This window comes from Pocillopora verrucosa, chromosome 1 (genome assembly GCF_036669915.1).
Source record: "Pocillopora verrucosa isolate sample1 chromosome 1, ASM3666991v2, whole genome shotgun sequence".
In the NCBI taxonomy this organism is placed as follows: Eukaryota; Metazoa; Cnidaria; class Anthozoa; order Scleractinia; family Pocilloporidae; genus Pocillopora; species Pocillopora verrucosa.
In genome coordinates this window covers 2,630,935-2,651,329 of record NC_089312.1, presented here as the reverse complement: position 1 = coordinate 2,651,329, position 20,395 = coordinate 2,630,935, and the positions used below count along the sequence as shown (strand labels likewise).

The 20,395-nt window shown below is 37.1% G+C and overlaps 4 protein-coding genes across 7 annotated transcripts; 1 reads left to right on the top strand and 3 right to left on the bottom strand.

The window, feature by feature from the left end:
* LOC131794099 (uncharacterized) lies at positions 1-2,436 on the top strand. The gene is made up of 3 exons (XM_059111610.2): positions 1-110; positions 954-1,101; positions 1,902-2,436. Exons 1-3 carry the CDS (start codon positions 53-55, stop codon positions 2,224-2,226), a joined length of 531 nt encoding a protein of 176 aa, XP_058967593.2. The 5' UTR covers positions 1-52; the 3' UTR covers positions 2,227-2,436.
* Positions 2,437-2,448: 12 nt separating this feature from the next.
* LOC131794119 (QRFP-like peptide receptor) lies at positions 2,449-7,950 on the bottom strand. 3 transcript variants are annotated; one of them, XM_059111636.2, is made up of 4 exons: positions 7,838-7,950; positions 6,797-6,872; positions 4,697-4,758; positions 2,449-4,268 (listed from the first exon to the last, which is right to left on the bottom strand). In XM_059111636.2, the coding sequence occupies exons 3-4, from the start codon at positions 4,716-4,718 to the stop codon at positions 3,223-3,225; spliced, it is 1,068 nt and encodes a 355-aa protein (XP_058967619.2). In that variant the 5' UTR covers positions 4,719-4,758; positions 6,797-6,872; positions 7,838-7,950; the 3' UTR covers positions 2,449-3,222. The 3 variants fall into 3 exon arrangements, with proteins under 3 accessions (XP_058967619.2, XP_066015282.1, XP_066015279.1); XM_066159185.1 differs by having other exon boundaries at positions 2,449-4,154; XM_066159182.1 differs by having other exon boundaries at positions 6,797-6,844; positions 7,838-7,864.
* A 994-nt stretch (positions 7,951-8,944) lies between these two features.
* Positions 8,945-15,082, bottom strand: LOC131794100 (homeobox protein notochord). 2 transcript variants are annotated; one of them, XM_059111612.2, is made up of 3 exons: positions 14,853-15,082; positions 11,221-11,721; positions 8,945-9,867 (listed from the first exon to the last, which is right to left on the bottom strand). In XM_059111612.2, exons 2-3 carry the CDS (start codon positions 11,633-11,635, stop codon positions 9,623-9,625), a joined length of 660 nt encoding a protein of 219 aa, XP_058967595.2. In that variant the 5' UTR covers positions 11,636-11,721; positions 14,853-15,082; the 3' UTR covers positions 8,945-9,622. The 2 variants fall into 2 exon arrangements, with proteins under 2 accessions (XP_058967595.2, XP_058967594.2); XM_059111611.2 differs by lacking the exon at positions 14,853-15,082 and having other exon boundaries at positions 11,221-12,272.
* Positions 15,083-15,472: 390 nt separating this feature from the next.
* LOC131794106 (homeobox protein ceh-9) lies at positions 15,473-19,632 on the bottom strand. The gene is made up of 2 exons (XM_059111619.2): positions 19,118-19,632; positions 15,473-16,601 (listed from the first exon to the last, which is right to left on the bottom strand). The coding sequence occupies exons 1-2, from the start codon at positions 19,533-19,535 to the stop codon at positions 16,327-16,329; spliced, it is 693 nt and encodes a 230-aa protein (XP_058967602.1). The 5' UTR covers positions 19,536-19,632; the 3' UTR covers positions 15,473-16,326.
* Between the last annotated feature and the right edge of the window lie 763 nt (positions 19,633-20,395).

Below are 20,395 nucleotides of genomic sequence, written 5' to 3'. Positions count from 1 at the left end.
AAGTGCTTTGCAGAAACGAACTGGTCTCACCGCGAAGAACGAAACTACAACAATGCTTTTGATTTTGGTTCTGCTTTGCTTTACAGTTCCAAGTTTTACACAACAGCCGGGTGAGTACCACTTATGTTTAAGACTATTTTTATTAAATGCCTTCATTTATATCAAGTTTGAGTATAAGAGTATAAATCGAAATGACCCAGAAAAACATAATTCCTTGCGAAGAGATTTCTGATAATATGTTCCAATCTATAGTTTCCGGTTTTCTATAGTTTATAAGTAATCTGGGTACTCTAAAGGCCAAGTTTTTTGTGATATGAAATGTTAAAATATCCATAGAGATATTTCTGATCATAATGTGTACTGTACTTTCGCGATCATCAGACAGATATATATATATATATATATATATCATTTATATATATATATATATATATATATATATATATATATATATATAAGAGGTAAAGCTACTCATTGCTTACGAACTTGACTCGCAAAACTCTCTAGAAAGAGGGATAATAAAAGTTAATGTTTTTATTACAAGTGGAAAACAAAAAGTTTCTTCAGACAACCTAAACATCGTTAGAAGAAAATAACTAAGGAAACAATACAATTTTGAACTCATCATATTCATTTAAAAGAAAGAGCAAGAAATTTTATATTCTTTTGTTTACAAGCGTATGCCGTCTTCTTATTTTTTTGTTTTGGAAATTTGAGAAGGAGAACCAAGACGATCCTTTTATACATATTTTTCTCTGTAAACAATAACTGCCTCTTTCAAGGAAAATTCTCATAATGAAAGAGGCACTCGATAGTGCTGCAAAATAAAGTTTTGTTTCACCTCTCCTACTGATGTGAAACTTTCCAAAGATTTTTCATTTACAACCTGTAGTTATAATTCTGACAAGTTCCTTTTTTCACAGTAGCTTTATAACATGATATTTGTTGCTTAGGAAACAAGTCATTCGAGTGGGCACAGCTGAACCTACGACAGGTGTGCTTTGAGTGCAGCGGGGACCGTCATGGAACAATATACAACTTCCTTTCCGAGCCTCGCTTGGTGGCTGCCATGAAATTGGTGTACAGAGGTGGTGAAATCCGGTGGGTTAGAAAAAGATATGGGAATCTTAAAGTAGAAGCGAGATGGATCATTTCGAAAACTGAAATATAGCAAATTTATAAATTTCCTCACAAGTGATGACACTGCAATCTGAAATTGGGATTGACGTTGTGTAACTATATCAGCACTTTACTGTTTCTCAACACTTTAACCATCTAGAAATTTCTCCTGTCCCTACTGATTGAATTAATGAATTAAAGAGCTTTAGTAGCCATAGTTACCTCAGTCCATAACCACCATTTTACTTCTAGCATAGTCATCAAACAAGACAAATTTTAAACCAATCACAGTGAAGCAATTTTCTGAGAGGGGTGGGGTGTTACTATAAACTAAAGAAACGAAGACAATCGTCAGACTCATCGTCCATCCATCCTACCAAACCTTCTCCATTCTCAGATACCTTTACTTGTTCTTGGTTTATCATCTCCTTTGTTTCTGTTTTCTTGTCCAGTCTTAGTGAACTAGCACTACGGAATCTTCATTTTCCATTTTAAGCGTTCAATTGGTAAAATAGAGCGCAGTAGAAAACGGCAAGATTGTAGCGGCGGAGCGAAAAAAAACAGGGGATAGAGATTTGCGTTCGCGCCTTAAACCGACCTGACCTAGATCTCTCTCTCTTTTTCGCTTCATCTCTGTTATCGCGCCGTTTTCTGTCGCGCTACATTTACTCACTGAATGCCTTAAACAGGCTAAAAGTTTCAAAATCAATAAGATTTTGAACGCCGAAGAAAAAAAAATGACTTCAACGATTGCAACATAGCTCGCTGTTCTGTGATTCCAGATGCACGCCAAACAAGGCCTACAACAGTCGCTGGGGCTGTCATTCAGGTAGCAAAACGCCCCTAAACGTCATTGTCACTGACCAGAGAAACAATATCATCTACCCAAGGACGGAGTACCTCAAAGACCTGTCGACTCTGTGGTATGCGATGCCTGGGGTGGATGAGTCGTACTCCAAGGAGCTTGTCTTCACAAATTTTGGCGTCCCATTTTACCTGGAAAAACACCGTGAGCTCCGCATTTGGTGTGGCGAAGATCTCAAAAACAAAAATGATGGCGACAACCAAGGGCGTGTTTGTGTTGATGTTTACATTAAATATTACTGATTGTGACCTATACATCCTGAAGTGCTCTTCTTTCGCCGCAGTTACTTTGGATGGTCACACAACGTCTCTCGCTGAATTATGGTCAAGTTGTAGAGGTGTAGTATGACAATCCAAAAACCTTGTACGAAGGAAGAGCTTTAAATTGGTCATTAGAGCTTGATGCACTCAGGCATTTTGAAGAGTATCTTAGTAAAGGTTATGGTCAAACCATTTAGAGTCCATGCGTCTATATTTTAATTAGTGTCTTTCTTTGGTATATCACACAAAACTTCTCGAAAGAAGCTTCCTTAATTGTGTGGGAAGCTTTGTTATATCCCAAAAACCGGCGCGGCAGGGAAAAGTTAAGTGCTACATAGAAATACCTAGCCCTTAAACCATGATTCCACTTTCTTAAGCGGCTATACAATCTGTCGTTCATTTCTTGAGTAAAATTAAGTACCTCCATTTAGCTTGTTTCAGTGTCATTTCACATGAGTTTCTCACAGAGAAACTCAATGATCATTGTATGAAATAGAAAAATTACATAATAAGCGCATTCATTTTTTTCCTTAGGCTATAAGATAATCCCTATTTAATATTCCTTTATAGATAAACAAACCCAAGCATTAACGTATTAAGAACAGCTATGGAAATATCGCTTAGGCGAATTGTTAACCGGCTGAGGTTTGAGAAGTGTCAGTTTTAGATTCATCATAACGGTTCATTTACTATTATCAAGCTAACATCGGTGCTTAAGTACGTATGATGGAGGAATTCTTAGCATCCGTCTTCGTAGCCATTTTGGAAGTAATCATGGCAGCCATCTTGGTGGCCGTTTTGGCAGCTATTTAGGAGGCTATCGTCTATGGGCCAATGCCATCGGAGGTGCCATACTCCTTACGTACCCTATCTATCAAAAGTTACATTACTTCTAAATTTTCCATCTCAAACTTGGTGAAAACTCAGGGGGTTCCCCCACCCAACTACCCAAACGTCCGTGTGTACCTCTGGTCATAGTTATCCTAAGGCCTGTGGTGATGGTGCTCGGGATATTCGAGTTCGCATTTGTGGAGCTAAAACTATATTTGTTCCTGTACTTCTCTTGATTGATAAGCTGGCCAATTTCTTGTTAATTTTCTCTTGACATTCTTTTCTGTACAATCCATTAAGAAATACAACCAGTAATGGATTGATTGCGCTGTGGGAGTGACAGGCCCAGAAGGACAAAAGTAATGCCACATGAGGCAAATGTAATTCAGGCCGAAAATACTCCAGTAGATGTACGACGTGAACTGGTAGCCAACACAATGTGAATGCTATTACCAGAATGATAAGCATTTTGACGGTGTTCTTGTTTTGGAATTCTCTCTTAAGAATAAGGTCAGGGGAGCGTACTCCTGGTACTTTATGCCTCCATAGCTTTCGGCAGATAAACGCGTATAGTGTTGCAATGAACAGCAATGGAATCAAATAGAGTGTTACAAACACCAAGACATAGTAAATCTCAAGAAAGTAGAGATATTCAAGCCGGCTTACTGTGCAGTAGCTCTTACCGTTTGGTAGCTTTGCGCTGTCGTAAACAACCAGATGCGGACTCATTAGAAGCAACGAAGCACACCAGGTTAATACGTAGCTCGGTCTAACTTTCTTAAAGAATGTGACGCGTTTGAAAGGAAACACAACGCAGATGAAACGGTCGATCGCAATCAGTATGTGTGTGAGAACAGAGGCAGCTATTGATAATGTCAAGCCATATTGCACGACCTTGCAAGTGATATCACCAATCACCCCAGATAACCAAATATGCTGTAGATATAAGTACATCACAGTTGAAGGCACAGCAAAAAATGTGATAATTACGTCAGCTACAGCCATATTAGCCACCAATAGGTTGGTCGTAGTTCTGAGTCGAGGCGTCTTGTGTATGACGTAAATCATTAGAGCGTTTCCTACCAGAGAGATGATAAAGATGATGACGTAAGCAAACGTCATACCAATTTGAAGTTTCAGGGAAATTGAAGACTGTGACAGGTCGCTGTCATTACCGACGCTCCCATCAGAATCTGGTTAAGAAGAAAAAGTTTATTATAAAATAATTTTCTCTGGGATTTGAAAGATGCTGTATTCAGAAGAAAGGACTTCATTGAATTCCAAACTTCACTCACTGGTGCAGCAGTAATTCGTTTCGTCTCCGCTTCTACAAAGATTTACAATTTTTTTTTTTTTTTTTTAATCGGCGTCTTTTCTTCTTGGATTCCAAGACACTATTTTCCGTCCCTACTTCCTTTTTACTGTTTTCAAATTTCACCTGGGAAACTGACTGTATTGCTTCATTTTTTTTTAAAGGTGGGATTGTCTTCGTTTCTTCGCTAATCTAGTTAAATAGTTTTGCACTTCCCGAACTTAAAACGAGACTGAATCGTCAGATACTACCATGGTTACTAACACCCCAGCATTTTTCTTAGCTCATCTTCCAAAACATCAAACTTACCATTATGAAGAACGTTCATCATAGCCGTCGCGGTTTCGCTGTCTTGGCAGTTTATGTAAGATCTGAAAGCAGACAAAGAATAAGCAAACAACGGAACTAGAATTTAAAAATGTTTTAATACGCGCACGTAGATTAAAAAGTAATGACATTCATTTCCTTTCGAAACCTTGACATTTTCAGGATAAAAACAAATACTTTTTCTAAAATTGAGATCAAAATCAAACCTTTGACTATCAGATTCACTCGATTCTGCGTGAATATAATGGTTATTTTTTTCAGGATTTTAATTTCCAAGGTACCGCTTGGAATTGAAATGGCCCAAAAATTGATATATATCTAGCGATGTTTTTATCGCGGTTTGTGCGCATTATACCGCTCATTATTAGTAAAATAATTCCAGTTTCTCATATCCACTTTTTCTTCGTTTATCTCTGGGTCCTACTTGAATCAATTTATTATCATTTCTTTGATACTATCTCTGACATAAACTACAACAAACGCCTTTTTTTTTCCTTGGCAACCATACCATTCATGTTGATGGACGAATCTTGGAGTCTAATGTCGCTGCTGGCCAACGGTAGGTCAAAATTGAATCGAAACTTCTTTAGCTAAACAGAAAGTCTATGTAGAATTCAAAAGTCACAAAGCCATGTCAATAGAACAGTGTCAGTAGCGTTGAGTTCATTCGTCCCCGATGACAGCTATCTACTGTCTTGTTTCCAATTATTTATTTCCGAGAAACGGCCGGTCACGTAGTGTCTGCTGGTAATTATGTGTGTCTGTTGAAAGTGACAGCACGTGATCGATACTTTGAAATGGGACACAGGAAAATCTTAATGCGGATGCATGATTGATCTTACGGATATGTCATCACTGAATGCTCTTCACAAAAAGGCTCTCAAATTGCCTCTAAACTTTCCTCCTTCCTAAATGCGTCGTATGACACCTAATTTTAATTTTTCTCGTCCACTTTTCCTTAAATAAATAGATATTTTGTGCAATGAGCTTACTTTTAAAATCTCTTCATGTTAAAGAAACATACTACCTTATCACCTGAAATTCTCACATTTTGACTGGCAGTTTGATGCCACACAATGTTCTTTTTGAGGTGCCTGTGCTTTACCTCGCCTAATGCTGAGGACTCTAGGAAAGTAACTTAGTTCTGAAACTTATTACATTTACTACGCAAATAAATCTAACATCTTTCCATTTCATAAAGACTTACGTTGCAATATTTTAGCTAAACCAAGCAGAAGATAATTTACTTGTATCCATCTGATGACATTTATTATTTGGAAAAAATATATATGAACAAAAACAAGTAATGGTCAAGAGCACAAAAATAAGACCTTTCGAAAAACTTTATTAATTTAACATAGAACATAATTCCAGTTTATAACTGGACGTTTCATTGAAATCCGCATTTATAATAAATACGGATTTTTCTTTGGTGTTAAGGGTAAATGTTTTTGTCTTTCAATAATCGTCTTTTTGTTCTCCTTACAAACCATAATTTGTTTTTTTACATCACTTTGCACTTTGTTTCTGGTTCGCAATATAACAAGAGCTTTTTTTTCAGGAATTTATTCCAAAAAACTTCTAAGAATATTCATCAATCTCTTCGAAAGATTTTAAAATTTTCGGCTTTATTTTAAAAGGCTAAAGAGTACTTGAGATAATGTGCCCAAGGTGAACCCAAAATTTGCAAGTGCTTGTATCTTTTATTGCCTTTAGAATTATCACACACACTAGATAAAACTGTAATCTGAGCTAAGTAAACGTAAAGTGCTTTTTTACTGAAAATTCATTTTCAATGGATTGCGGTGCAGAGTCAAAAAATTAACTAAATCAAAATATAAAAATGGAACACATCGCAATCTTATTCAAACTGTTATTTCGCGATAGATTCCTTCAAATTTAAGGAGTAAAACGCTCTTTTGATTTTATTTTTGTTCTTTTTTGCATTTTTTGCGGGTAAAATTAAAGTAAAAGTTTACATATATATATTATAGATATCATGTCTCGGAGAAAATGAAACAGTAACATCTCCCTTAACAGAAAAAAAAAATATGAGGGCCAAACACGATATGAATTCATTACCTTGAACTTCACAGACTTGAAGTCAGCGTGACTTTCGCTCGGGGTCAGCTAGAGAAAAGTAGCAACGGTGTGTGGTCTTTGAAAGGAAAGACATTTAATTAACGTTTGAAAATGTCTCCTCTTCAGGATTGTTAGACTGGCAAAGACACGAAGCAACCGAACCTTTTTATGGATTAATATGCAGGAAGCTAGTTAGTTATTCATGGACACAAAGGATCTATTAGTAGGTTGTTATGTAAAGTCGTGCGTAAAACCGCCGTCCATTTAAAACAAACATCTTGTCTTGTCTGAAGTGAAAGTATATTGATAACACAAGAAAGATAGATCTCAAAGATTATGAAAGATAATTAGTGAAATTTTGAGGAGGTTATGGCAGAAAATTAATGCCCTTGTAACAGATCCCCTGCAAGGAAAAAATAATCGCTACATTACTGTATTATACCAGAAGCAAATTTATATTGTAATCCGTTGGTAGATCGATGGTAAAATGGGAAAAATAGAATTGATTATAAGAATAACGAATATTCTTTGCATGAAAATTGCATGTATGACAACGCAATTTTAAAAATTATTTTCAGAAGGGAGTTGTTCAGCTCCCGCACGTATTTCAAAGAAAAAAAAACCTGGTTTTTCCGGTGCCTTCGTAATTGAAAAAGATAGTATAAAAAGTATATTTTTTCCCACTCTGAGAAATTGTTTATTTATTCTGCAACACAGACAATCTATTTGAATAGGAAGCTTTTAAAAGTGTTGTTTTGATATCGCAATGGCCAATTCCTTTCTTCACTCGTAAATTCGTCAATTAAAATTTACCTTGGTTTTTGCTTTAATTCATTGTTTGTTTGATAATATTTTGCTTTAAGAATAAAACGTTTATTTCCTGTCTCAGTTACATGGATTGAACAATGAATAGGCTATTAAACTAGGAACAAAGCAAACCTGAAACTTAATCAACTTTTAATGTCCTCTCAGGTAAAAAATGTTCTACTCGTGCCCCGCGTGATTTTGACATCGTTACTAAATTTGATCATCTCGACATACCTGCAAATGCGACACCACTGAGTATTACATGTGAAGCTGAGGGAATTTCATTCAAGGCAGCTCTAAATATTTCATTCGCTTGGCGTCAGTTGTCTCTCTTCTGATTGCTTGACTGTTTTGATGACTTTGGCTATAGTTTGTAAGCGCCTCAAAACGCACCAAAAATAATGAGCCACTCGTTATTATTATAAACATCGTGAGCTAAGCAAGACTTGTATTAACTAAGAGGGAGGCGTTAATCAGCAACTGATAGATACTGAGGATAATAAAGAGCTAGTATTGGGCGAGGGATGAAGAGTCTCAATGTTGAGAAGATAAAGCAAGTGGAAGATTTTAAATACCTGGGAAGCTTCATCACCTCTACTGAACATGATGTAAACATCAGACTAGGAAAGGCGTGGGATGCTCTAAATGAGCATTGCCTGGACCTTAACAACACATCTGGAAAAGAAAATCGACGGAGCATACACTAGAATGCTACGCACTGCCTTAAACAGATCGTGGAAAGACCACCCCACAAGCGTAGAGCTCTACGGCCACATCCCGCCAATCAGTGAATCGCTACAGCAACAAAGAATGAGATTCGCAGGACATTGTTGGCGCGGTAAAGAAGAACTAGCAAGGGATGTTTTACTCTGGAAGCCAACACATAGACTTCAGCCGAAAGGACGCCCAAAAAAGACCTACATGCGTGTCATGGAATACCGAGCAAGCTCGACCTGATGATGATGATGAATGATGATAATGATTGGGCGAGAAGGCTGGGTGAAATGCGAAACTGGTCAGGTGTAGCGCTCAAACCCTAACCGTTGATCGCTCTGAAAACGTAACAACAAAGCAATTATATATGTTGCTTGGTTTCGTTTTCACCCTTTACACCCTGTCATCAGTGTGTATATTCTTCAAACCGTTCTATATACATTTCCTTGGGTGCTTACAAGGAGAATTTGTTTAACAATCAAGAGCTTCGATTAGGTAGGTCTTGTTTCTTCAGGAATCATAAAGACTGCAAACTTTTTTTTGTACATCTGTTACTTAAATGGACAAGCTTTGTAAATGTCTTTTTTTTAAATTTTTATTTGCAATCAATTAATCCAAAACTGCTGGGTACTTACTATGGATCTTGAAACCCTACTACCTTAAAAAGATTCAAAATTAAACCCCCTTTGAAAAGGCAATTACCGTAATTCCTCGAATAAGCGCCCACACTCTTATCAGAGCCCTCCCCCGAATAGGGGCCCATCGCCAAGGTGATGTTGTCAAACAAGCGCTCCTTTCGAATAAACTCCCCCTCCCCCTCCTCCCTCAATTTTTTTAAATAATAGGGATGTATGGAGAACCTGTTTCTAAAGGGTCTCAACCGGGTGATGGCTTTTACGGCTACCGGTTAAGATTTTGGCTATTTTAAGGCTAATGGTTACTTTCTTCCATTCAAATCTATAGAAAAAAATTTACAGTTTTTTAACGGGTAACGAATAAAATTTGTCAATTTTTACGCCTCACTTCTAATTTTTTTTGGCCGTTTTCCAGCTAACGGTTAACCCCAAAGACACCTACTTATTAATGTTACTTTATTTACGACTTCTTAAGCTTCCACTAAAGCGGAATCAGTACATTAGAATAATAAGCGCCCCTTCGATGAAGCGCCCTCTTTCCAGTACGCGCCCCTCCCCTCACCTCCAGTGTGTTTATGTTGGTATGGTTTGAAGAGTTAGGACTTTCTCTCTCAAAAGCCCCCGGCGTACACGTAAGCAATATTGACTTCGTTAGAGTCCACAAGTTTCATTAGGACTCTTGGTCTTCTGTGAGAGTTTTTTTTTGACCATTAAGCGCTGTCTTCCTCCACCTTATTCGCCGATTTTGAAACCAAACTTTGACTTGGGTTTCTGAGAGACCGAGCTGTGAAGCGATGAAAATCCGCTGGGCACTTCCCACATACTGCTGATTCTTAAAATATCGTTCCAGTCTGTCGAGCTGTTGAGGAGAGAAGACTGTGCGCATTCGGCGTGATTTCTCGTGTGGACCTTTATCTGGAAAATGGTAAAACATAATTAATATTGATTAACGTAAATAAATTCTCAAATAAGATATTTTAAATTTTTTCAGGTTTTGAATTTGGGAATAACCAACAACTTGTGAATTTAGCGGCTTAGAAATAAATTTCGCACGAAAATTCGACTTCACTTTGAAACAGATGAAGCGTTTGAAGATCCTCCGTGATTGCACGTTTTGAAAACGGAAAAGCATCACAATGAGATAAACTTTCGGTAGATATTGTATTTAACACAAAGGAATAATAAGCCGGCGTAATTTAACGCTGGGACATTTCCACTTCGAAATATGTGAAGCGTTTGTAGATCTTCCGTGGTTGCATCTTTTGAAAACGGAAAAGCAGTACAAGGAGACAAACTTTATGTAGATATTGTATATTGACACAAAGGAATAATAGGCCGAAATATTTCAACGCTGGGACATGTCCCGTGTTCAACTCGACATCTCAATCGTTCGCTGCGCTCACTCGTCAGCTATCGAGTTTAACACTAGAAGCTGAAATATACAGATGAGAATCGAATAATAAAGCTGCTGGTTTTTTTAAGAAACTTAATATTCTATGCCCACGTCCTGTAGTAAGAAAGAAAGAGAGGTTTTTCCTTTTCTGCGGCTATTTTTTTTGTATCCTTTGAAAAGAAACTCCACTTCTTGCGTGACTTCAGTACTCAGCTCGACAACTGTTTCTCTGCGAAACCATTCAAACGACTCCCAACTAAATCAATGCTATCTTTTTATCCACCACACTTACTAAGCATAAATTTCTAATTACTTAATACGCAATTAAGCTGTTGCTAATATTCATAATTATGGCGCAGAATTAGTCAATGTGAAAGTAAACATCGTTGTTTAAGACAATTGGGATTGAAACATGAAAGCAAATACACGATAAGAAACGTGATTCAATCAATTAGATGTCGAGTCGGTGTCTCCCGAAAAATGTTCAACTTAAAAGTTAATTTTTCTTTAAATGTCGTGACATCAAAATACTTTAATTTAATTCAATAATTATATCCTTAACTGGGAATCTTTTCACTTCTAATTGGCAGCATTATTCATTGTTTACACACCCAAACACGCTCAGCCTTAATAGCTTCTATTTTAACTTATTATAAGTCCATTTTCTCGATGAAAATTTGGGAAGCTTTGTGGATGAGAAAAAAAAACTTAAAAGGTGAGAGCATGCAGCAAAGCCAAAAACATGGTAGTGAATAAAGTACGTGACTTCAACCTCTTTCTCCATAAAAAACGCTCATTGATTTGTATCCTATTGTTGGACACGAACTGAAAAACATCGATGAGGATGAAAGATTTTAAAGCATTACTATACTTACTACCAGATCGGTCCCAATATCTCCCAGAAGCATCGGGATTTGGTGTTAAGGATTCAGTCTGAATGAGATGGCTTTCTCGTAAGACTTCTTGTTTGGGAGTTTCTTGCACACTTCCCGATCTGTAACAGGCGTCGGGGGCAAACACTGCTCTTTGATATGGCGCTCTATGAAGAGCGTACGGCATCAAGAGGCGAGTAGGAGAACCCGGAATCTGAGTATATGGTAACATGGGAATCGGGGGGCCAGTAAAGCCTAATAGTCGATGATGCCTCGACATTGTCTCTCTAGGAGGTGCCATTAGAGCTGTCTCACTGCTGAAATCTTTTCCATATGTTGGCACACAGACACTGCATGGGCAAGGGAAGATGTTGTCGCTGTCCGCCTTCAACGGAGATGATGTCTCGTCGGTTTGCATGCTTTTCGATCGTGTGGTAATGCGAGTGGCGTGCTCTATTGTAGTTGGTTCTGTCTTCGTGATCTGGCAGAACTTTTTAATGATAACTGAGATAAAACGCACATTATGACTTCTTATCCTTTAATTCTATACCGCATTTTTACGCGCAACCTTCCAATTGTCTAGCAACGAAAGACCACATTTACTAAGGAGGCTGGTGGTGATATTTCTATTCTCTGTTTTTAGATCTCCAATGCCTATTTTCCAATTTAATGCTAGGTTTAGTCAATGTGTTCATTTCTATTTTCCAATAAGTTTTATTTTTCGTACAATGGTAGCTTTGTCCTGTCGCACTCATTAAGCCGTCTGTCAATTTGAACCAAGAGTGCACGAAAACGTAATAGTTGGTTTTTGAAATGTGTAAATGAGCTTTGTATTGGCTCATCGGGACATCATGTTTACCTGCTAATTGCTTTAATAATGAAATAAAAGTGTCTTTAAACAAACACGTTTATGAAAATGAGGAAGTTTGCGACCATTTCTGTGTTCAACAATCTCTTTTACCGACCACAAAAGACGAAAAGGAAGTGTTGAATCGAGCGTGAAAACTGCAACTGATCTCTCTCCACTGGTGGTCATTTTGCTTTCGTTGTCTTCTTAATGGTTAAAATCGATAATTCGACGAGGTGATAAAACAAAGCGCTTGTTCTGAATATTCATAAAATCTTTTTACCCTTGGTTTTATTTAGGGTTCGTTTTATGAAATAAATGGCCTCATAAATATCACTGTAAGACTCCATGTACAACAGCAGGTCTTGAATAAGTGAACATCATATGAAACTAACTTTTTGTTGGCTTAAGTTAACACACCAACAGTCCTTTCGATCAACAGCTGAAAAAAAAAAAAAAACAAAGCGTAGAGACTCATTTAGCTTTGTTTAATACTTTCACGTTTCGCGAAAATTGCTCTTTGGCATGATGACGTTGTTTACTGAAAATAAACCCCCAAGCGTGTTTTTACCAGCATTTTAATGAATCTGTGGTTTCCTTTAACGTATTTTTTTTTTCGGGAAAACTTTCCTGATTAACATGTGAAACCGAGGCTTGCGGGTGAAATGGTTTTCCGTCGTAAACATATAAAAGACCTGTTATTTTTCCAGTTTGACTTCTAATTGATAATGCTACTGAGTAAAATTTTAATTTATTGTAACGCTCTCCTTTGTTGCCATATTTTCTAATGATTGCTAATGGCCGTTGTTTAGCTCTGTGACTTTAGGGGTAAATAACAGTGACTCTTTCAAAGGAATGATATTCTACCCGTTCAGCAGAATCTCTCTCTCTCTCTCTCTCTCTTTTAGTGTCTGATATGAAAAAAAACCGAATAATCATTTGCCTTCGACAATATAAAGAAAATGATTTAGCCACATCCTACATTAGTTAAGTGTGCGTGTCATTGGTAAGATTTGGAAGCCAAATAGATGTATGTATGACTAGGGACAAAACTGGAACATCTTTAGTAGAGGTTCAATATCTTTAACCATAGGCGGCTGTCGATCGTGTAAAAGGTACAGCTGCACTGTAAGGCGAAACAGACGGCGGTAAAGCCCAGTTTTCATAAGCGGCGCAATCACAAGCGTAAGCACAAACGCAGGAATAAGGTTTATTTTCCGAATAAAAACGAACGTCGAAGAGCCCAAGCACTAGCACAAGGGAAAGGAAGGGAAAAAGGGAAAAGTTAGACCAAAGACTACTCTGCGCAAATAAGCACGTGTCTAGAAAGTTTAATTGATCGACAAAAACCAAACGAGTGTTTAAAAAAAAAAAAAAAAGGAAGAAAGAAAGAAGGAGAGAAGAAAAGCCGAAAGGAGACAATGGAAGATCGTGATAGTTAAACCTGTTCCAAGGACGAATGTTAATTAATCAGACCACTTTGCGTATTTGCGATGCAGAGAAACGGGAATAATTGGCATTAAAATAATTGCATCTTAAAAAATTATATGTCAATGGTTGAAATATGTAGTATATCCAAAATTCTCTTGGATGAATATTCTAAAAAAATAGAATATGTTTGATTTTATTTTCTCGAGCGGACGCTGAGCTTTCCTAGATTTATTTTTATAATATGAAAAACGTTTTTGTTTCTACAAGTAGTTACCAGCTAAGTATATAGATGTCGGATATATTTATAGAAATCCAGCGAAATGATCATTCAACTAATTTAAGAAAAGAAAACTCGAGTGCTCTTTACTCTTTTCAGTGTGGTACGAATGTCTATGTAGTAGACCCCGTAACTTGGAAACGCACGCTATATATAGATCTCGTGACAAAAACTAATGCGCTTCATTGCATTGTGTTAAATGTCAGGGAACTTTTGTACTACTGTTTACTTTGTTTACGGATCACGTGATGATCAGAATAACTCGATGTAAAGAATGTCTGCTAGAAGGACCATTTTTACAAGGTCGACGGTGGAGTTATCGAAGAAAAAATTGAGTGATTGTTTTGAAAAGTTTACTTATGTTCTACGATAACTCTACATCAATAAATTTATAAGTCATGAATCATACATAAAAAAATGGTTTTAACTTAAATGAAATTGCTTATTAGAGCAGAACATCTGTTTACCAAAAAAAGACACAAAAATATAAAGGGACGTGACGTTTGGATACTTCACAGACGATAGATTAAGGTTTTCTAATCGAACAGAAGGAAAACAGGTGGTTTCATTGTGCAAGTTCTGCCACGAGACGCTGTCATTCAGAATGATCCACACAACTGGCCGACCAAATTGATTAATTTCACTGGAAAGTTCCATAATCAATCAGAACCGTTTGAACGGAACAATAAATTTCTTTTCTTTGTCCTAAATATACCGATGGAGAACTACAGAAAATGCCTGTTATTTTGTAACTTTACCTATGTGGATCGTCAGGTTTGACTTTAGTTCGATTGGTTTACATTAAATACAAATTTTTTAGACCAAATCAAGTTGTCAACAATTCATAATTACGAACACGACGGCACGGTAACGAGAATTAAACGCAAAGGTCGTCCCTGTTCGCTGACCCAGTGAAAATTTTGTATATACAGGAGTAGTAATCAGAATAAAATTTCCTCGCGTGATTTGAGAAAAAGATGAGTCGTCCGCTGATATGGTCTTCTCACGGTTACTGGTATCACGCGAAACGGCTCAAAGGGAACATAAGCATAAAAAGGCCTGAGATCTAGGGAACTTTACCTTGAGGTCTGGGACCGAATCATCCTTTGAGCCGCCAACCGTCAAGGCAATATGACGCTGTTAGAATTATCTGTTCGAAGTCGGAGTTTTGACACTGATGTGCTGATCCTCATCCTCTTCGATACGCACAGATAAGGAGCATAATCATTATCACCATGAGAAAGTCGTCCCCATATGATACTAGAAATAATAACCCACCCTCAGTCGTTCAACTTCCTTTAAAACATCATTTTGAGAGCACGCGGAAAGTGCGCGAGGAGGAGAATAGGAAGGAATAAAAGGTCCTTCGACTAAATAGGGCCAGTCTTCCACAACCCTGTGACCACGCGTGAAAAACGAGAGAAGACTGAGGACGAGTCAGCTAAAGAGGGTGGAGACAGCTCCTGCAAGTTATCCTCCGTAACCTACAAGACCGAGTGTAATGTTTGCCATTCACAGTTGTCATTTACAAGGGTAGCTAATTGGATTCCCCTCAGATTTGTTTCAACCGAGACATTTTGCCCTGGTCAAAATATTCAAGAAATGCTTTGACAAACTGATAGTCTGAATCTGTAAACTACTGTAATAAGTTTAATTTATCGATCTAAGATGATGAAAACCTATTTAAAGTGCTGGTTTCAAGCTAGGTTTCTTCTTCAATTATGCAATTTTATTTTATTTTATTTTAGCTTAAACTCCAAGCAGTCAATAAATCAATATAACTACCGATTGATCTTTCAATCTTTCAATATGTCACTCAACCATTAATTCTGTCAATCAGCAGTCAACCAGTCATTTCCTTTGAGTATATAACAATTCATAAACCAATCAAGTCAAAAAGTAAGCTGAAATAAAACACACTTATCTCTCCAGCAGTTTCGAAATACTTCTTAAACTTCTTTTTATATATATTTACACCTGAAAACTAACTATTCGAAACACTAAGAATTTACTTTCATTTTCCTAGGGGTTGGTAACTATGTTAGAGACATCCTGTGTTTAAAAGTGTCTCTGTCGAAATAGAGACAGTGAAAATGTTCAGGTTCTAGACAACGAGATTCACACTCTTGCTCATGTCCTCGTTTAAGTTATAAGAATGAAGAGCGGGAAGAGCCCCTAATATCAACGAGCTTTCAAAATTTCGCAGTGATTTCCTAGAGATTCTATACATCTACCCCCAAAATTCGGCATTTATGTCACTGGGCCAACCTCGAGTCTACTCAGTAATCGTGGACAAAAGTCGCTCAACTTGTTAAGATGCAAGCAAGATTATGGACAGCAATAACAACAAAGCGACAATCTTAACCACAATGTTATCTATACTTTTAAAGGAAGTTTCCTTTTTTGACAAACCTCTGTTAGACACATTGAATCCACACCTTAAGTCTAAACGATTTTGATATCTATGTGTGACAGTCTATTTGTTCTTCTATCTATTCCTTTTAATCCAGTCCTTAACTTCACTCTTTAAGACACTTCCATCCACAAGGACTCGTTACATTTTGATCTTTCGTTCCAATCTGTTCTTTCTCCATTTGATTCGCCGATTCTGGAACCAAACTCGCACTTGTGTCTCGGTCAGGCCGAGTAGAGCAGAAAGACGTCGTCTTTGTTGCCCAGAGATGTACTGATCAGTGATGAAAACCTTCTCTAGCTCGTGCAGTTGATGAGCAGAAAAGACGGTACGACCTCTTTGTGGCCTGGTCACCTTGTCGTCAAGAGCAAGGGAAGAGCTCTCTTCCAAGCGAGGGGAACCCGTAAGAAAGGAGTCTAAAAGTTTTAAAAATCATTTAAAACCTATTTCATTACAGAAATGAATATCAAATGCACGACTGGATTTTTTTTTTTTTTTTTTTTTTTTTTTTCAGTATTGTTGTTCACGTGCATCCTTGGATGACATGATTTTTAACAAGAGAACATGAACAGATAAACTGATCTCTTTTTCTTGTTTTAAGACAGTTGTTTCGGAACAGAACAATAGACTTTTACCAAACGTTTCTCTGGAAAATTAATCAGTGGTGACACAAAGCCCATTTATAAAAAAAAATTTAAATTTGAGTTCTTATTGCGTTTTTTCCATGTTTTATCATTACAAAAAAATGTAATGTAGACAACAAGTCTCACACTCAGGTATGTTCCTTGAGTATATAACCCATTAAACTCCCAACATCTTATCCTTAAATCTCCCTCTTAGATGCTACACATTTCCTTTCAGATTAGTTACGAGAAGTTGGTGTTAGGCCATTGTAACAACTTCTACCTGATACGTTTGAGTTTTCTCATGGCCTGTTTGTTGAATAATGCCTGAATATCATAGGGAGAAGTTACACGTTAATCATTTAAGAGTTAGAGGGTTGGTGAAAGTTAGCGGTGTTCCTATTTCTGCAGCGCATGAAACGGTACGATGTTAGCAATTAGTTGAATTGTGGGTGGTCAAATAATTGTAGGTATTAGCTACTGGATTAAAAGGGTTATGATGAAGGTCGAAACTTTCTTGTATTTGATATTTTAAAATTTGATTACATCAAAAATCTTTTAAACTTTTCCAACCTTTTTCTCCAATTTTAACCCTCCTGTAGTAAGACTGGGAAACGTCTTTTTAAGTGTTCTATCTTCGAGACCTAAATGTAAAGAGTTTACTTGGAGGGGATACTGACAAAAACAATTATCGGATATCAATTTTTTTCTTTCCAAAAACGCCTTAGAAATGAACGTATTGAATTGAATTTGGTATTTCAAACACAACCAAGGGAATTGTAGAAGTCATCGATTCAAATGTTTCGTTATAAACCCACAATTTGTAAGACTTCTTGTCGCTGAAAAAGAATGGGCGAACGATGAAAAATTTGTATAACAAACTGAAAGGGGAAATTTGTCGACATTTTCTTTCAACGATTTTGAAAAATATAGATTTAAAACGTTTACCTCGTGATTAAAAGTATAGTTATTCAATTTTTTACCAGTCACGTAGTATCTTTTTTGACAATTCTATAGATTGGACAACTCTTTTTTTGTGTATAAATTGTTAATCGTGAATGTGTTGTTGGAAATCCCTCTTGGATAGAGGGCTAGCGGACTACAAACATCTTGAATTCGTTAACCGGGGACTTAAAGCGCGATGCTTAACGATTTTCTTGAAAATTCCGAAAGTTCAGGAGTCTTTTTGCCGAGACGAAAGGCCACGTCATACCAGCCACGAAGTATTTTTCACAAGTATTGCACAATTCTTATTGTATAGGTTCAATTTTTCAAGGGCATATTTCCACAATGCCACTTAATGAGCGACAGGTTTGGCATTTTTATGGGATTCATATTCATTATATTACTAGAAGCCTTTTTGAAATTACTGATTCTTTTGTCTTGTTGGCACAAAAACCCCTAAGTGATTTCTTAGAAAAATTCAACTTAGCTCGATAAAAAAAAAATTGTTCAAGTTACGTGGCACCAGGGTGCTGTGAGAGAGAATTTTCCCCCTGTAACGCATTCGAATATGCACCGTGTCATGAGAAATAGGAAAACCCGTGTTTATCAAAACGGGTTTGTGATCTTTTTCACTCTGTTTAAAATTTTTTATGTGGCTGTTCGTATAGCTCAACTTGATGGTGCACGTCACCATGTTAGAATGAACAGTTTTGATTAAAAAAAAAAAAAAAAAAAAAAAAGAAGAAAAAATAAAATTTATGTTCTGGAAAACATTTTATGCCAAATAGTTTCAAGGAAAAAATTCCCACACCCCCCAGAAAAGGAGTAAAGATTTCATTTGCTCTCCTACGTTCGAGACCACTGATCAGAGATGACGCCTACTGATTCAAATGCGTTCCAATTATAAGGGCATAATGAGTTGTCACTAACAATTGAAGACAATTCCTGTGTTCCTAGAACTTTATTATCCAGAGAAGAAATGAATGAATTTGAATGGTTATTTATGATTTTGATGAGACGTAAACAACTTGCTTTTTCAGTAGATGTCTGATGATCATAAAGAGATTCATTTTTTATTGAAGTACTGGTGAAGTTTCCGACAAACTGTTTCCCTGGGATTTCAGCTCAAACATGCATAGATAGAATTATGTTTATTCCCGTAGCGATGGTCTCATAACACAATTTTTCCCAACGTGTGGTGATATAAATTAATCCATTTTCTAATCTCGCCTGGTATAATGCATTTTATGGGCAAACTTGTACCAGATAATGGGTTTATAAACGAAACATTAGAAAAAGCATCAAAGATATTATACACGACCGTTTTCTTCAATGAGGATAGGTAGCAATAATATGTGGCTAACCTTTGTTAGTTGCTAAGTCGGTGTTCCGCTCCAGCAACGAGTTGAAGGAGGAGTATTGCGAATTTGCTGTTCCACGTTCGAGGATTCGGTAAGGGTCTGCTGGGGAAGATAGGAGATCTTGGCGTATCGGACCGCGAGCTGGGTAGAAGGTATTCCCATGGGAAGGTAGATAACTGGTAGGTGTTTGGTAGTTTGTGGATGAGTTTCGGTATGAACTGAGATGGCTTGTTCGAGTCGCTGGCTTATCTCCTGGTGGATTCAGAACCATCTGGTCGGAATAACGACCCGCACCTCTCACGGTATCCGGATGAAACTCTGCCATGGAAAAGTACGATGGAGCAGCGACGGTCGGCTGGTACAGCCAACAATTCTGTGAGAGAGGTGGCCAGTGGTTTGAAGTGGTATAGTCCGGCTGCATTTTTGCAACTGAGTTCTCTGCTTTTAGTAAAGAACCTCAGTACCGAGTTGATTATCACGTACGTTGGTGCTACTGCTCAAGGGCAGAACATAACTATGCTTTTGAATGTGACTTCAATCATCTCTATTGATAGCAATTCATTGACAGATGTCTAATCAATATTCCACCTTTGTAAAAGTACCTCAATCAAGCGGTTATCGGCTGTGCAAATTGTTTTTCAATCAAAGCTTTCTTACTTTTATCTGAAATGATAACGAATTTCACATTTTAAAGGCAAAAAGGATAGCGAAAGTACAAAAATTGTTTAACGGGAAATGAACACAAAATTACATGAAATGGGATGAGTACAAACATGACGAAAATAGGATTATTTTGTTTGCATGTTTTTTAAGTTGTTATAACTAAGCAAACGCTTTGAATTTAAAACTGGGCTATTCACTCCCCAAACAAAAGGCAATCGACACCTATTAATTTCATGTAAAATTATCCTCGATGAGCTGCTTTTAAGCATCAACTTTTACTCATACAACATGTATCATAAACCAAATTGCGAAAACGCAGATATGTTTCGGTAATGGATTAACCACTCGGTTGATTTCTTTTTGAGTGCTCGTTCTCAATTGCGTGACTAGTTAAAAGAAAAAATTTCAGCGAAATATTGATTTTCGGTAAGATGAAAATCAGGTTTTTTTTTCTTTGTTTACGAGTGGCGATCCTTTCTCGCGAACTGGTTGCTGTAACAACGAAAGGTTTCCCCATTCGACAATTTGTAGGATTTACCCTGCTTGGAGTTTGCTCCAAGTAACTTTTTTGTTCCATTATTCAATTATACTTCTCAAAAAACTAAACTGCCGCAATAA